The 18,523-nt window shown below is 42.8% G+C and overlaps 2 protein-coding genes across 5 annotated transcripts in view; one reads left to right on the top strand and one right to left on the bottom strand.

Annotated features, from left to right (window-relative positions):
- LOC135907310 (uncharacterized) overlaps positions 1-18,523 on the top strand; it is a 129,435-nt gene that overhangs the window by 61,250 nt on the left and 49,662 nt on the right. The gene's annotated exons all lie outside the window — the stretch shown is intronic.
- Positions 825-17,938, bottom strand: LOC135919016 (BEN domain-containing protein 5-like). The gene is made up of 10 exons (XM_065452760.2): positions 16,194-17,938; positions 15,088-15,200; positions 14,737-14,992; positions 14,434-14,501; positions 13,466-13,537; positions 11,327-11,365; positions 10,046-10,180; positions 6,814-6,879; positions 1,715-1,934; positions 825-951 (listed from the first exon to the last, which is right to left on the bottom strand). Exons 1-10 carry the CDS (start codon positions 16,387-16,389, stop codon positions 842-844), a joined length of 1,275 nt encoding a protein of 424 aa, XP_065308832.1. The 5' UTR covers positions 16,390-17,938; the 3' UTR covers positions 825-841.

Here is an 18,523-nt window from a genome sequence, read left to right as displayed (position 1 = left end):
TTCTTTGATACCAACTTTGGTAGCTAGGTATATATTCTATATACTCTATATACTCTATATTCGCAAGAACAATAATTTAATTTTTCCTGTGCTCGATGGAATTGAACCAGCGCGAAAATTACGGCGGGCGATAGACGCGGAAGCCCATGGAGTCGGAAGCAGCCTGTAGTAGCAGCCGCGTAGCTGAAGAGGCCACCAGCAGTATTTTTACCAGCCGGTTGTACAATCAGGAAACATTTAAAATTTCGTTCGTGCTCAGCAGAATCGAAAGTACTTTAGTCTGGTTCCTCAAGGCCAAAAGTCGAACGCTTTAGCAACCTGCCCCTATTGAAAAAATATGTATGATAATTGAGCGAGAACTTCTCTACGCTATTATTGCTTCGTAGACTCAGCGACATCGTATGTCACATGTGTACGAGTGGACATCGTCACTGAACGAGATTCTCGCATGGCTACAGTAAGCGAGATCGTTCTCGCATAGCTATGCTTGACGATATAGTTCTCGCATGGCTACGCTCAACGATATCGTTCTCGCATGGCTACGCTCCACGATATCGTTCTCGCATGGCTACGCTCCACGATATCGTTCTCGTTTGTGTATGCTACATGAAAATGTTCTCTTCAGCTATGCAAAAGACGCTATTCTTATTTAGCTACATTGTACAAGTGCTCTCATTTGTGTTGAACGAGTTCTTTTGTTCATGCAATATTTCTGATGAAGTTGCACACAGTAACATCGTCTGCCAACATTGCAGCGAGTGAATTTCAATCGCACGTGAGTCGGGCAATGAGCCACCAGCTCCGAAGAGGTCAATTTTAGGGTACGCAGCACAAACCATCTTTATTTGGCATCACGCAGCATGGTGGCCAGATGCTTGTTCAAGTCTTTGAGCCTCCTGGCCTCCGTATCTACAGTGCTCGGGTGGTTTGCCACAAAGTGCTCGTATGACTCTGCACAAAAAATGCAAACAAAGCATGCCCCGTTAGATTCCACAAGCCATTGGAACTGACATGCACAGTAGGTGGCTCCACTGCGTAACTGATTGGGCTAGTTCTGGCACGATATTGAGTGTAAAGCGTGAACATCTCACAGAGAAACCGCAAAAATAGAGCACGGAGGCTTATGAGTTTTTTACCAACGTAAATTGATATTTCAACATTAACCACAGCAGTTGAAAACAAGTGCTCGTCCTCGCATTCTTGTTCCCATCTCTGTGAAATGTTCGTGTTTTACAAACAATATAAATGGCTGCAGAATTGCAATAAAACACCACAGAAATAGTCTAATACATTTCCACACATACTTTACATTAATTAATCAAGTATATACCAGCTCATGCAAGTGACTACACAAATTACACAGCTTTTAGTTACCGCACCGCGGAATATGCAGATGGAAAACACTGCATAGATGCCAGTGCAGAACTATTAATAGGAAAGATTAATGCACCTATAATACCACCATAGAAACTAAGTGATAGTTTTTTATTAGCGAGAGCGCATCACTAAATATGCACATACAGCTATGCATGCCCCTGATGTGTAGATGTAAACTATGTCGGCCCATATAACAAGATCACCTCTATACAACCCCATCTTACAGCCCATTATATTCGTGCAGAAATAGCACCATGTGATAGGCATTGCTCCTTTAACTTCAAAACACTTCGCAATCGTTATGAAAACATGAGCTAGCAGGGCAGGGTCTACTTACTTCGAACTGCACCAAGTTTCTCTGGCGTTAACGCTGGCTTTGCTTCGCCACCTTCCTTGAGTTTGCTCATGCAAACTTTGCCGGTCACGCTCCTGCCCACCAATTCATGTGGCTGCCACAGGCACCGGGCAACCTCCCTGGCAAACGTACTGTCCGTTTTCGCTTGGTTCACCCAGGTCCACTTATTGGCACAAATAAACAGGCCATTTCCAATGTGTACCTACAAAAGATAAAAATTGCAAGAGATTAATTACTCAAATACAAAAGAGCATATGTACTCTCAGAAAAAGTCTCTGTTCTTGAAATAATGGATAAAAAAGGTAACAGTTATTAAGGAAAAGTAGGTTGCCAAACAGTGATGGCACTCAAGGATAAAACCAAGATATATGCAAAAGGTTCAAAGTTTACGCCCTGACTGTAGGAAGCCCTAGTCGATGAAGCTTCACTGATAATGGCCCAGCTAGGGACAACAATTCTACCTCGGAGGATTCACCACATTTAATCCCACAGTCAGCGACAAGCACCTTTTGTACGGGATATACTAGTTTTTATTTAGACTTGAGAAAAAGTCTAGGGAAGCAGATGGGAAGAGCAGAAAACCACAGTAAAACTTATTGCACACTTAAGGAGCTGCTTTGTCCCAGAGCTAGCAATCTTACCCTTGAGGCTGAAAACACTTCTTGCAGTATCCCAGTGAGCTCAAATTACACATGCGGTGAAAGAAGGGGTGTAATACAGTAAAACCTCATTCATTCAAATTTCACAGGACTGGAACTAAATTCTGAATTAACCAAATGTTAAATTGTTAAGGGTATGAAAAGAAAAAAAACAAATGTTCACACCAACACACTTTTATACTGAATCAATCCGCAAATCCTGTTTATACTTCACATATAAGCAGTGCAGGAGCTGCAGATGTCATTTAGCGACTGATCATACTGCCCGCAGCGGCAAGGGCCTTGAGGAAGTACTTTCTTTGCAGTGCAGTCATAGTACAAGACTTGGCCGCATCTTTGTCGGAGGCATGCTATTCACTACCACATGTCCATCCCGATAATTTTTTCACCACTGCGCTGGCTGTACAACAGATTGTACAACAATCTCAATGTAACTGGCTGATTGGATGCAAGCCTGGCCACAGTACAATCACTATCCTCAATAGACACCATGTTTGTGAGACAGCATGCATTGCACCAAGTCGCAATGAACTACTACTTGTCACAACAGCTGCGAACGAAACCGTGGTCATGATCATCCCGACTACAGAGGGCAATTATGCAGTTCTGAAGGCAGGTGGCCAATGCAGTGTCATGCAAGGCAGCTAGCAAATGCGAGAATAAAGACACAACAAGGCATGACACATTTTGGCATCCCTGTACAATTTCCCCCAATGACAAGGCAATGTTGACTTGCTGTGTCATTTCAGTTGGACACTGGCACTGCTTTTGCTCTTTTGCATTGCACAATAGTCGCACACCTTGCTCAGAGCCCGAGTCATTAGGCAATACCTAATGTCACCTGCAGTGCTGAACTAATTGAATAGAAGTACTCATCCTCTGGAGGAAAAAAGAAATGTCTTACAATGCAGAAAGGATGACAGGACAGAAAGGGCACTAGTCTTCAACTGGTTTCATGGCATTGAAAAAAAGCTCTTAATGTTACACAATAGCATAAGCAACTGTTCAACACATGGTACTTTCACCAAACCACATTCCACGCACATGTAAGATACCACCATTAGCATGGGTTTTTCTTTATTTGGTAGCGCAACAGATGCAGGACTTAAACTATATCAGATATCTTTTATGCAATGAGCTTCCTGCAACATTCTGCATTACTCTATTATTTTTTCTCTCCTAGAACGTATGCTGCCAGTTCCTTATGGTATAGTGACAAGGCCACAATGTAAACGCACCTGTCTACTAAGTACTTAATATGAACAGCTTCTATTACACCACATGTCAGCTGCTGTCCGGCCCTGCCCAGATACTGCACTGGTCAAACAAAGGTGCAACCACACTTTCTACAATGGCACGCTACTGACTAACTGCCAAATTTCTTTAGATTGTTATGCTCCCGTAGCCAATCATTCAGGCATCATCCTGTTTGTCCTACATAGAGAATCTAAAGCACTGCAGGTGTATTGCCCGATGATGCACGAGGCACAATCAACAAACTTATTTTCACGCCTTTTTTCGCAGTGGAGTTTGGCATCATCATTTGGGTTAGTCATTCAGCATACCCTTGCTAGCTTGTTAGGTGCAGAGAATACTAGTTGTACATTCAATCGCTGGCCAATCTTTTTCGAGTTGTGTGATAACTTATGTATTTAATAAAAAGAAAAGCCACGCAGTTGAAAAACAATTTGTCCTGGTCTGGAACTCGAACCCGGGACCACTGCCTTTCCGGGGCAGCCGCTCTACCATCCGAGCTAACCAAGCGGCTAGTAGATGGCAGGGCGAAGTCAAATTTGTCGACAACTTGAAGCAAAGGCAAGAGGTTGACCTAATAGTTCTACAAAAACCCGCAAGTTGGAGAGAAGTAATTAATAAAGGGTAAAGCAGACCTCCAACCGTTCATAGCAATTGCCAAGATATTCTTGCAGAAAGGGGTTGATTAGCAGCCGAGAAAATTTAAACCAAACTTCATTTTTGCTCTCTTTTCTCGTACTGAATGTTGCCTACAGTCGTGGCTGCGAATGATTTGCGGTTGCGGATTATCAATGCCTTGGCACGCCCCTATTTACCTTGCGGTTTTCCGCAGAAATATTAGGTCAAACTCTTGCCTTTTATTGCTTCGAGTTGTCAACAAGTTCGACTTCGCCCTGCCATCTGCTAGCCGCCAGGTTAGCTCAGATGGCAGAGCGGCTGCCCCGGAAAGGCAGTGGTCCCGGGTTCGAGTCCCAGACCAGGACAAATTGTTTTTGAACTGCGAGGCTTTTCTTTTTATTCAATACATAAGTTATCACACAGCGCAAAAAAATTGGCCAGCGATTGAATGTACAACTAGTATTCTCTGCACCTAACAAGCTAGCAAGGCTATGCTGGATGACTAACCTGAATGCTGTTGCCAAACACCACTGCGTCATCTGCCACTTACACCTGCAATGCAGTCTGCAATCTTATGTAGGACAAACAGGATGATGCCTGAATGATTGGCTACGGGAGCATAATAACAGTGTAAAGAAATTTGGCAGTGAGTCACTGGCCCAATATTGTAGAAAGTGTGGTTGCACATTTGTTTGACCAGTGCAGTATCGTGGGCAGAGCCAGACAACAGCTGACATGCGAGGTAATAGAAGCTGTTCATACTCGGTACTTAGCAGACAGGTGCATCAGCACTACGTCCCTGTCACCATCCCATAAAAAACTTGCTTAATTAAAAAGTGATGTTTACGTGCTGTCATTTACAGGATGTCACACCATTGTTGACGTGTGCAGAGTCCATAAAAGGACATCTTCCTTTCCAAAATAAGCAGTTGGAAGTTAGCACCATATGCGGTAGTCATTTATCTGTCCCTGCATTTTAACCGATATTGAGGCTCCCAGTACGAGACCAACTAGTCTGAATCAAGGCCTTGGCACACTACTTACTAAACATGGTAAGAACTCCTGAGCTGCCTTATCATACTACAGTAATACCGTGTTAACTCAAACTCTCACATCTAAAAAAAAAATCGGCAGTGGAATTTTTCCAAGGCATCGAACTATTTTTGGACCAAATAGCGGATACCTCAAAATCTTCACTAAGAGTGGAACAAGAACTCTGCCGCAGGACCGTTAAACAAGCTTCGCGCAAGACTGCTGCACCTACCACGAAGTGGACACTTTCCTAGGATGTGAACTCAGAACCTAGTGGCATAACAACTTTGTCAAGCAACCATGTAGCACATCATGTGATGGGAGAGACATGCGCAGAGGCAGGCCCGGCAAAATAGCATGCTTGACACAGTTCGTTGTGTTCGCTTTGTGCAACGCATGCGATTTACCATCAGAGGTCCAATTTCCGTTTTACTTTTATTCTACACAATGCTCGCGGCACTGAATTTTAGTCTATACAGCATAGAATAAAAACCCATGTGCAGCATGCATTTCGGTATGCCCTGCTTGCATATAGTGCATACTCGTGAATGCTCACATCGCTTTCTGTGGCAGGGTTCCCTGTAAGTCTGTGCTACGTGTGTTGTATATTAGAAAGCGACATGAGCATTTACAAGTGTGTGCTATGCAACAAGGATGTACCGGTGATAGGTGAATTTACTGACACCGAAATCGCTGGGATGGCTACAAACAGAAGGGGCGGTGAAGGCAATTATAATGCAAGACCTAAAGAGGTGCCGACATCTGCTGAAACAAGAAACGTGCTTCACTTGCTGCAAAATAAAGTTAAATGCAGCGTCGGGAACGATCAGCTCATGCGATGTGTGAAGCGGCTCAAGGACGCTTTTCTAGGTCCAGGAGCTACAACGAAGCAGACCAGCCCTACGCACTTTTCATGCACAGAGTAAGACTGCAGTGCCACAAAATGGAGCTGATTGATATCTCTGGCATGTTTTTATTTATTTCTTTGAAACCTTTATGTTTAACTGTTGTTGAAAAGCTTGTCAGTAGCAGTAAATTTTTTAAAACGAACTCAGCTTTTCACTGCAATTTCCACGACTGATTATCTGGAAAATTCACTTGTCTCAAATTTTTTCCAGATTTTACTACTTTCAGTTAACAAGGTATTACTGCACATAAGTACTCTCATAAACCATTGCTCATAGACGATTGATGTCGACTTTTCCTGCTCACACAGCAATGCACCACTGCTAGCAGAGCATTCATTTTAATAGACGGATAAAACAATTGTAGGAGTGGTACATTCCCAGAAATACGAATTTTAGTAGAATAATGACAATCTTTATATGCACTGCGAATGAACTTGAAATACTAGCACGTCAGCACCTGTTATTTCTTCAGAACACTGCTGTACTGGCTGGCTGCTTTCACAACTGCATACACTAAGCTCCACAGTTAGTACCAAGTAAAGTACTCGGCACATATTCTGGTGTATAATGACATAAACTAGTTTGATTCAGATAAGCAAACACAGCTTGCCTTTCCACCAACTGGTGTGAAGAGTGGAGCTTCCACACCCAGCTCTGCAGGTACTGGGACTGGCCCCTGAAATAAAAGCAGCACACCTATGTGGTTAGCCAACCTACCTTTCCTAGTTTTTTCTGTTTTACACAAAAAAATATCAAACCTGACATTAGAAAGAATACCCTACAGAAGACTGCATACAATAAGCATGCATAATCAGTGAATGTGATTATACCTCATTTCCACATTGCTTGTGCATCAAGCACGTGCTATAAGACAAGCCAGCATCGCCACTGGCAAAAAGTAAACTACAAACTACATAAGCAGAACCTACCTGGAGATACATTAAAAGTTTTTTTTTATATAAATGGTTCTTCAATGCCATAAACACAAATTTTCCCGTGCCAAACAAGTTCATTAGTCTAGCATTCAATTAACACATAGTCAAACCTCAGGATAGCAAAAGCCGGACACAATATTCTGGCCACAATGAAATAAGGTTTTCAGCTGTTGGAGAATTGTAAAACAATCCCCAAGCTTTGTTTTGATTTTTTTAGGGCTTTCCTAGATTCGTCATTCCACCATGGGTTGCGACGATTCTTTGCCAGTCTGTTAAATTGTTTAATACATTTTGTTGCAGCATCAATAACACAATCAGTTAGGTATGCCACAGCATCATCTACGTTAAAATCAGAATTGTCATCACCGCCTAAATATGCGAGTTCTCGAAAAAAGTTCCCAGTTTGCTGATTCGAGGTTCCATCAAGGAAAATTCGGACAGCATGCATCTGGTTTTGTTACCTTTAATGTAATTGGGAAGTAGTCACTCCCATAGGGGTTCTTCGGAACAGACCACTCCAGGTAACGAAATAGTGAGCTCGAAACTATGCTCAAGTCTATGGACGAGTATACTTTATGTGTAACAGTGTAGTATGTTGGTTCTTTTTTGTTCAATAAGCATGCACCTAAAGAAAACAAAATTTTCTATCAGGCACCCACACGCATCCGCACATGTGTTGCCCCACATGGGCCTATGTGCATTTAGATCACCACGACTATACATGATGGAGGAAGTTCATCGATCAAGCTGTGAAACTCTGCTTTAGTAAGTTGACAGGAAGGGGAGACGTACATCAAACTAACCGTAATTAGCTGACCAAATAGCACAGCTCGTAATGCAACTGCCTCGAGGGAGGTTCAGAGATTTATTTGCCGACATTCAACGCCCTTATAGACTATTACGGCTACACGCCCTGAGAAGGTGAGTGCATCATCACGGTGTTTGCGGAAAGTGGCATATTGCCTTAGAAAGTTGGTCTGCATTAATTTTAGGTGTGTTTCTTGTACACACGGCACCCTGAGTGAATTTGCGGAGGAGTTCTTTAACATCGTCAAGGTTGTGAAGAAGTCCGCTCACGTTCCATTGTAATATTTGCGTATCCATATGGGAACGAGGTTAGTGCTGTGTGTCTAACAAGAAAAGTTAGGTTACAGGGCCCTTTGCCGGTCCCATAATGCGATGTTTCTCTGTTATGGAACGGTCAAGATTCTCGCCGCTCCTAAGGCGCTGGTGGTGCTGTTTGACTAAGTGTTGTGTACATCGCCTCCTGCGAGGCGCTGGACACCGGCTCTTGAGAGCGATTTGTTTGTCGAGAAAGCCTCTTAAGTGATGAGGCCTTTGAGGCCACCAGACCAGAGGTCGATGGCCCCTTCATCTCGGACGGTGGAACAGCGCCAGCTGCAACCGCCCAGTGGGCAGGTGACGGCACTGCCGGCTCACTGTGTATGGGCCAGACAGCCGCTGGAGGCAGATGTGGCACTGCCCCGACACGCCACTTTGGCAAGAAGGATACATGCCTGCGTGCCTCTTTAAACGAAATTTGCTCTTTGATTTTGATTGCCATTATTTCTTTTCCTTTTTTCTAAGATGGGCAGGACCGCGAGTACGCAGGGTGCTCCCCTTCACAATTCAGTGTGCAGTGTTCACGCATGACTCGGACGGATGTTCATGGTCGCTGCCATTTGGCACAGGTTATTCAGCCATAGCAGTTCTGGGAACTGTGGCCGAACCTTTGACATTTAAAAGCATCGGAGGAAATTTGGTATATATGGCCTGACCCTGATCTTCCATAGCCTGCCTCGATTGTTTCAGGCAGAACACCTGAGCCGAATGTGAGAATAAGATGCTTAGTCTGTATTTCTTTACCATCGCACCTCATCTTGATTCGTTTTACACTGATCACATTCTGGTCACCCCAGCCTTCAAGTAGTTCAGCCTCTGTCAAATCAATCAGGTCACGATCAAATACAACACCACGGCTGGTGTTTATGGTGCGATGCGGCGTCACATTCACTGGAAAGTCACCAAAAGACAAGATTCGGCAGCCTTTCATATTGATTTTGATCTCGGAGTTCTAAAAGGAGATCTCCACTTGGAAGTTTGGAAAGTTTATAGCCTTGACCAAGAACATTGGTTATTGATTTCGACACCAGAAAAGGAGATCATTCTCAGTGACATTGCGGTTTTCTCAGAATGCATGACATGGAATTTGGGAAAGTTTTCACTATGTTGGCCATAGAAGCTAAATACTTCTTCGGTGCGCCCTCGTTTATGAGGGCGATCAGCAAGTGGGGGAGAAGAACATGCCATAAATATATGCGGAAATTCAGCAGCACCGCCAACCACCCACCTCCATATGGAGCCCAACAAGGGGATGATGCAAGACCGTGAAAAAACACGTCCTGCAGGCGCCAGCTGTACGTACCCTACTATAACCAAATCTGTTATAACCAAGGTTGGCTATCCCACACAATGTTAACCCTTGCTGTTTGGAAAAAGTGGAAGTAAGAGGAAGCCAAGAGGAAACAGGGAAGATCAAAAGCAAGAGAAAGACAAAGATTAGAGAGGAGGATAGGAAAGGGCAACTACCGATTTCTCCCGTGTGGGTCAGCCTGGGGTTGCCGTCTACGTGAAGCAGAGGCCAAAGAGGTGCGTACTGTGCCTTCTAAGCAGGAGGCAGATAGCTCTATCCGCATAGCACGATTCTCATAACGAGTTGGCATAAACTAGTATACAAAGTATGATTCGAAAATTCAAGCAGACCAACTGCAAGTGCATTCATGGCAATATTAATTCTTCAGTATGACACAATGTTTAACAAGAGGAAATAAACACTTCGTTAGGCTTTGTCTAGCAAGCATAGTGGCTTAGCAGGTGCAAATTATCAGGATAAATCTATACACTCACATGGGTGGAAGGCACATGGCTGGCTACCTGGCTGCCTGCCACCTCTTCACGAGGCCCAAGGACGCAGCTGGGCTTTGCCGACTCGCAATGAGCTGGCAGTGCCCCATCCATTGGGGCAGTGCCGAGATCCAAATCCTGAGCACAAATAGCAAGTTGATAGCACATCATAGCAACGAGTACCTCAAGGGTGTACAATAGATGCAGGTTAGAGAACAAATACAACTGAGCAATACAGTGTGGCAGCCGATGCAGAACACCAAAAAATAATTATGCAGATCCAAGACACACTGGAGTCGACGTGAAGCAAAGTCTTAGTGACATGCTTAATGAAGTGCTATGAAAGTAAAGGTGCATATAATAGTGTTTACTTTCACCCTGTGGGACCTGTAACTTTTATTATGCACTGTTTATGTTTGTTCACCATAAACATATGTGTGCAAGTGTCTCATGCAATTTCTTTTTCTTTATGCACTACGCTGCTCACAGGTTATGTCATATTGCAAATGCCAAATAAAGCAGATGCAGATACACATTGTGAGATGTCTACTGCATGCAGCGATGCAACAATGACAAAAGCAACACCATGATGTTTGTATGGCACACATCTAGCTAAATTTAATAATTCTGTAGCCCCTTGGGTCACAGTGGCACATGCCGAATGCCTAAACCCAAGGTGCCACTGGATATAACATTAAGAGGTCAGTGCGATTTTTAAAAATACCTTCAAGTCATCATTATACCCACATCTTAAATAGCAACTTTCTTTTTATCCAGAATATAGCATGCTAACTGGCATTAGTGAGTCCGAGAGCATACAGAGCTATGTCAGCCCAAGTGCTGGAGCCTGCAATCTTTTCACATAAACCTGCATATACATATCAACAATCATACCTACAAAGATACCGCAGCAGCAGCAACCATGCCAAACACAGGCTTAGGAAAAGGGGAGATAGAAAAATATAGGAAAAAAGCTTAGCTGCAAGAAAAAAGTGCTCGCAATCCAAAAAAGCTAAAGACAATGTTCACTAGGTCATTTTATTCTGCTAAAAATTAACAAGACCGTGCTTTCGCCCACTCACTTCAGCATCCGCTCTCTTAGATAAAGTGGCGAAAGCAACAATATCATTTATAGTCCCGTGGCTGCTACATTAGGTTTGCAAAGTACAAACTAAATGCGTACAAATCTGTCTTCGTTCTGGCTGTTCAGATTTCCAGATCTTAATTTTTCGCAGCCCCATGCAAAACACACTAGCTGGGCTTTTATGTATTGTGTATACATACCTCATACAGTGTGGTAGACTCTTCCTGAATGGAATTATCCTGAAATCCAGGAACCAAACACATCGCAATTACCACCACACATCAATTCTTTAAATGTGTAGGCCACAGACTTATCAGCATTAGCACATGAACTATAAAGAAGCTATGCAAAGTGTCTAAGAGCGATGGCAAAGTTCTTTTTGAGCCCTTTTCTGAAATTAAACAGGGCCTAACCTGCCACCTTCCTTGCTAATGGCTCAAAACACATAGATCTGGACCGAGAAGCAAGAAGCGTGCTTGTCAGCTATTACTTAAACATATGTCTGGGCTAGAAAAAACGATTGCTTGGGAGCAGAATGTAGGAATGATGCTGCACAACAGGAAAGAGAAACATCAAACACTGATTGTTCATTTGGTTGCTGCATGGGGACAACCTGAAGTGTGTGCATTCTTCAGTCTAAATTCAATGCAAGCTTACCCAATATTTGAAGCTTTAAACCACCTAAAAATTTGTGTCGCACTACATGGTACTCTTCAGCTGAATGCATAAGGTTATCTTGCTGGCGGAAATACTACGGCCCATGTGTTGCCTATGTGTGACAACTATGCAACACTGCAGAGCACTACGTGCTATCACTACTGTTGAGAACTAGTAAAGCCTCAGAAACTTGTAGTGAATTATTATACTATTGCATATTGCTGCGCTGGAAGAAAAACACCAGCTTTTTAATTTGTATTGGTCAAAATGTTCACAAGTATACCAACTCGTACTTGCTCCACGCTTATTTCACAGGCATAGGAGGGTGCTAGTGAGTAATGATAAGTGCAAGGATGTGTGTATGAATGGGAGTGTTAACAAGCTTGAGGGGACGTATGGATAACAGCAAGTGCTGATAAACACGACTATGAATGAAATTTGGTGGCAGCGAGTTTCAGTGAATGCGAGTATAATAGGTGGCTGTCCACAAGTGCGAGTGAATGTAATGTGAGTGAATGGTTGTGGATGCAAGAATTATCATGACTGGGTACCATTAAGTGTCAATGCAAGCAACTGCAAATGCCACATGATACTGTATACCATTTTGTATTGCACAATGCGGGAATAGATTTTCTTTCTTTCATGAATGCAAGTGCCAATGACTGCGAGTGAGTGCATAGCCTCCAAATATATAGGCGAGCAAGTATGAGCGAGTATCAGCTTTTTCTGCCTATGACTGTTTAATGCAAAGGAGATATAACAACCTGGCCTTTGGACGTGAATCCCACAGATTATGAGAAAAGCCATGTAAAGGGCTCCAGATACTTTTTTAAAACCTCAGGTTCGTCAATGTACACATAAATCGATGCATGAGCTGTTTTGAATTCTGGCTTCATTGGATTGTGGCTCACAACACTGATAATTATTTCTTTTTACTTTGTGCTCTGTGGTAGGACGTCGCAGTGGCTGAACCACAGTGGTGGGTATAACTTCAGCTAAATTTGAAACGGAAGTAACAGCTAGTGCTACAGGCACTTTTCTGTGTCGTACATTTTTTCTCCCTTGTTGTTAGTGCTGTTATGTTTATTTGACAACGAATGCCAATTCACTCAATTTGCCACTCTGCTAATTATACTGCTACTGCATTGAAACAACCCTTAATGAAAGTTTACACATTATTTCTTGCACTGCGAAACACATTTTTATTTCAGAAAACAATTGTAATGATCTTGTCGCTGAGAAATCTACACTGCAGACATATTAGCAGGATTCCATGCATTGCACAATAATGCTACCTAGTGCTCACCAGTGATACAGAAGCTAGACTGTACACAAGCAGGAATGTGCAAAGAAGCAAAGAAAAGCTTATCCACAGTAACTAGTATATAGCCATAAGTACAGTATTACGTGCACTAACATGCACAAAATATGCATAGCGCATAACAAAGCCGTACATATGCAAACTAGAAATGCTGTTGAGTAACACACACTCCCCATTCCTTGGTTTGATTACCTTAAATTATAATTCAGCATAAAATATACGACACCAAAGCTCAATACCATCAAGTTTACACTAGCATTTCGTGGTAAGTTAGATTTGTTTTAAAGTTGACTACATAAATAATGAGCAATGCATAATCATTTCTAACAAATAAATATACCAATGCCAATGAAGTTCTCACCTCACATGGCTTCATGGGAGCTTCCCGCACTGCTTGCTGCAAATTATCGCTGCAAACATTTGCAGCACAACCCTAAAGGGCAATTGAAGAACAGTACAGTTATCAGAAGTCCATTTACATTTTCTCCAATAGGCACTGGTAAATGAGTAAGGCCATTAAGGCTTGTAGGGTTTTGTTTTTGACACAACAAAACTTTACTGCAAATTAAAAGGTTTAGCTGCTTTAGACAAATTGCTGTAGCCATTAGATTCCCACGTGCTTAGAGATATGCATTGATAATTGTGCAGTTAAATGCATGGAGGAAGGAAAGATATAGGAGGGAGCATTACGTCAGGCAGCCAGCCTTGGCAAGCGAACGCTCCATGAAGCCACAGTGGTGGCCCAACATGTGACCTCTTTGGTCGAGATCTGCTAAGACGTTTGGTTCCCAGTAGCTATGCCAATATTTATTCGGTGCACGCTTGTTCAGCTGCCTTGCCGTTGCTCTGCCTGCAGAGTGGGAACACTAAAACCAGCCGCAAACTTCGGCATGCGACCACAGGTTGGGTCACCAGGTTGGCTTCAATCGCGTTGCAGTACGCTCCCACCTATCTTTTTCCTTCCTCCATGGTTAAAGGTAAACAGGCTAAAGTTTTGCAAAATGTGAGATCAGTGCATGAGCAATACAGAAGTGTCATTTATTAGTTGTTTATTAGGATGCAGCTAGACTCGTGTACTTAAATCGACAAATATTATTTTGCTGCTGCTTAGATGAGAAATTCTATATCAAGTACTATGGGTGCAAATCACGTCAGCTGCCAAAGAAATGTCATGATAGAAGTGTGATTGCGGCAGCAAAAGGTTAAACTAGATCGTCAAGTAACCAAATTTATAAATCCGTCCATGGGAAACAGTTCATGACTTGATTTGACATTTCAAAATCATGAAATTTTGCTCCCCATAAAATATCAACATGCCACATTACATACCTGTGAAGGCAGCCTTGCCGCACGAACTTCTTTTCTTATTGCCTCAATTATGGAGGCCTCCATGGAATCTGCATGGTGCACATTTACATAAACACAATCATAATTGTCACATAAATGTCCACACATAGCACAATTAATTCCACTGACTAGCATTAATCTAAAACCTTAGTTTGCATGCTGAGGCATTTTACTACGCCATTCATGCACAAGGACTGACAGCACACTTGTGAGGCGACACAGAATACTGCAAAAATAAATTTCTAAGCAAAATGACACCGTCATTTAAAATAAATTATTACTCACTCATCCTCTCCTCGAGCAAGCTGTGGCGTTTTTCATTCTGCTGCCGCTCTTCAATGCGCTGCTGCTCGCATATTCTTAACTTATTTTTCAGTCCTGCGATCTCATTTTCCGCTTTCTTCAGCATTTTCCTCGGCACCAACTCATCTTCACTGCTGGAGTCCGTATCTCCAGCAGCAGATTTTTTCTCAAGGATTTTCTGCATTCTTGATTTTTTTGCACTTTCCAGTCGGCGCCGCTTTTCCTTTGTTGGTACATCCTAGTAATAATGTAAATGGCAAGAGGAAAATGAAGTTGCATAATATTTGTTTCGGCAAACTTTGATTGTTAAAGCATTATTATCATTATTATTACCTTGAGGGCTGGCTTCGGCTTGTGGCGATGTCTCTCGCTTGATTGTTCAAACACGTCCATGGGAACAGGCTTGTGCTGCTTCAACATCCTCGCAATCAAATCAGCTTTGCCACCTGAAGGATAATGTAAACAATATGCTGATTACAAGAAAATATGGCATTTGTGATGGTCATCGCAGTTACCGATTAAAAAGCAATAATAAGGACACATGTAGAGACAGTAGTCGCTAAATATAACTGAGGGATTCTACAAGACATACAGAAAAGGAAAAGTAACAAGCGGAAGCAGTAAGTGCCCCAAAACAAGCACACTACAGCATGGGCATTTTGTTGCTTCACATCACATCTGTTAACATGCTGAGTGCTAACGTGTGTTAACACAGGTTAAGTCTTGATGCAGCAGGTTTCCGTTCTTTTGAACACATGTCGCACGTGCCAAATGAGAAACATAGGGTCTGTTGAGCTAAAATTTTCGGTAGAGTCGGCAACGAGGCCCAATTACAGACCAAGTAACGCGTGGCGAGCACATAAAAGGCTACATTTTTTTCAGTTATTTTCCCATTTCCTTTATCAATGACATATAAGCCGCCTATGTTATAACCACGATCGCACCGTGAGTTGTATGCTAAGATAGGCCGCGATTATGTGACAATGCCTTACGCCAATTCTATGCCACTCTAGCGCGGTCGGAGCGTCACTATGACCACTGATGCTGCGAGAAGCAATAACGTTGGAAAAGTCATCGCCATAACATCGCAGCACTAATCTCGTCGATCAGGACTCGTTACGATAACTGGACGCAATAAAGGAACGCGCACACAGCGCCGTGTGCATGCTTCATTTAGCGACATAGAGGCTGCATGAAATGCCGCGCTAAGCACCGCGATCTGCATAATCTAGGTGCTTTCCTGAGGCCTCCGTTTGCCTGTTACATGTGCCCTCCTGGAGAAGTACTTGTGAAAAATTCAATATATCGTCGCAACGAAAAAAAAAAAGCACCCAGCTACGAGAAAAGCCCCCCGCGACATCTACAACACCAGTCACAACTTTGCCCTGCGATCGACCCCCGCGAAGCAAATGAAGTGTTGAAAGTTGATATATACTCACATCCCAACACCATGACGTTGCCGGAGTAATAACCTTCCTCTCCTTCGAAGCCTTTTCCACGGTCTCTCCAATAAATGCGCTTGTTGCACGCCAAATCGTTGAAATCATTGGGACTGTAATCCTTTATAAGGCTTACCGAGACGATCGCCTTGCCTCCGTCCTCATATTCCACATAAGCGTGTGTCGGCGCTGACATTTTCAAGGACAAATATAAAAAGCACACTAACACAAAGAAATTAATACGAGGCTTACAAAAGTACGAAAAGTAATCAAAAAAGTAGCACAACTATATTTAAAGATGAAGGAACTATACACTGAATACACACATACAAATAAATTAATATAAGCACTTACAGAGAAAACTTAAAAGAAAAAATAATCACGGCACTACACTTAAATTAAGCTATATATAGATACAGTAATAAAGATATAAAAGATAATATAAAAGAGATATAAAACGATATAAATGAGATATAGAAAAAGGAAATATGAATATATAGGAATAGGAATATAAGAATGGAAAAAAAACGTGGCGTATGCAGAAATATGGCGAGGGAAGCAGCGACGATAGCAGGAGCTAGGGTAGCAGGGCTTTGCACAAAGGCGTACACACGGTTTTATAGTCTTGTCTGGCTTGTAGTAAATATGCATAGACTGCTGACACCGTATACGAATTTATGGAGGTACTGAATGTGTGTGCTCTGTGTTGCCACATGGCAGTGGAGAAAAGAAAAATTAAAAAACGTTTATGCACAATCTTTAACACATGTCGGCCATGCCGTATTCTCAGTTCCGTCGTGTGCAGGCCGCAAAAGCATAGCCTTTGAGATCTAATACCAATTGAAATTGTCGATGAGCCATGGATTCTATACTACCTATTTGCAATATGCTTAAGTAACCATTTAAATGTCGCGTTATCTTATCTTGGTAATACCTTTTTGAGGATCCTCAGCGCCGAATTTGACGTCTATGACGTGTTTCTGACTCCCGCAACCGCTTCCGCCTTCTGCTGCAAGCAACAGCATGGCCTTCAAGATCAACGTTTATTACGTTGATGAGGACATCGCTGGGCCGTGGATTTGGACACCACTTGTCATTAATATTGAATCTCCACCCTCACGCGAACCGATTCGCGGAACATAAAGATCTGTTCGTTTCTCACGTGCTTAGGTGTGATAACCTGAATAACCACAGTGTACGTTATGAATAAAATTTTCGATACGTTTCTTTCCTCCTGTGGTTCATGTGGCCTGCATTTAGTTGCGTGTGCCTGATACGTCGTCTGGGTATTTTTGTCACAGAAGTGATTGAACTTAGAGCCGGAGTAATAGCTCAGGCCTGAGCTGTTAGCAGTTAAAAAATACGGCCAGTATATATTGGTCAAAAAGAAAAAAAAGGTCGTTACTATTTTTATGAGTACTGATACCATTTAAATGTGGCTGATGGTAAGACGTAACAAGCGTCCCAAAGGGGCACTCAAGGTTTATTAACTATTAGGTCCATTACATCTTTCTACCTGCAGCTGTCCCTCTCTTTTTAGCGCAACTCCAAGCTCACGTGATACATCATATACAAAAAATTAAAGAGAGGGGAAGGGAAAGGAGGGAAGAAATACTTTAAACTTCAATTAAGCATATTAATTGCCTTCGGTATGCGCACGCATGCTTTCAACACATCATGATAATTCTACACTCGAGAGCAAAAGTGATTAGACCACGGTATTAGCAAAAAGATGTATTGTTTAGCACAGCTAGCGCGCGCCGTGCGACGAAATCGTCTCAATGAATTACATTAGTCGAACAGGCACCTTCATTTCAGCCTGCATGCCAAGCTACCAAGAAATCGGACAGAACTCATGTACGATATGTCTGTCAAAGTATTCGATTAGCCGAAACGCATCTGTGACGCGGGTACCTGCAGCCGGGCTCTTGTAGCTAGCTCTCTCGCTTCACACGTTGTGCCTTCTGGCGTCGCCGCCGTGAAGTACGCGCAAGCCCACAGACATGTAAACAGCCACAAAAGTTGGCATCGAACAGGTTCATTGAAGAGCGCGCACAGAATCATTGCACATGCTCACTGGAACGGCCCACCATTTTCAGGCTGCACTATCTTCGGCATCGGTGGATATTCTTGGTGGCTCGATAGCTATATAGCCTGAAATACTACTGTTCTGACGGGGCCAAGAATGCTGTTCGCATTAATATTCATATTAAACGTTCTCTGCGTCTGGGTTACTTGCTCACGACTGTACCTTAATACGCACCAGCCCATCGGAAATATTGATTTCACGTGACCCTAAGGTATACATTTTTCACAGGTATATACGCCAT

Source organism: Dermacentor albipictus, chromosome 7 (assembly GCF_038994185.2).
Source record: "Dermacentor albipictus isolate Rhodes 1998 colony chromosome 7, USDA_Dalb.pri_finalv2, whole genome shotgun sequence".
NCBI lineage: Eukaryota > Metazoa > Arthropoda > Arachnida > Ixodida > Ixodidae > Dermacentor > Dermacentor albipictus.
This window is presented reverse-complemented; position numbering and strand designations above follow the sequence as displayed.

Bases quoted from the DNA above. Each gene is read 5' to 3' on its own strand.
- LOC135919016 (XM_065452760.2), bottom strand. From the start codon at position 16,389: ATGTCAGCGCCGACACACGCTTATGTGGAATATGAGGACGGAGGCAAG. The intron at 13,538-14,433 runs GTATGTAATGTG...ATTGCCCTTTAG, and splicing joins CGGCAAGGCTGCCTTCACAG to GGTTGTGCTGCAAATGTTTG. The intron at 10,181-11,326 runs GTATGTATACAC...ATTTGTGCTCAG, and splicing joins AGTCTACCACACTGTATGAG to GATTTGGATCTCGGCACTGC.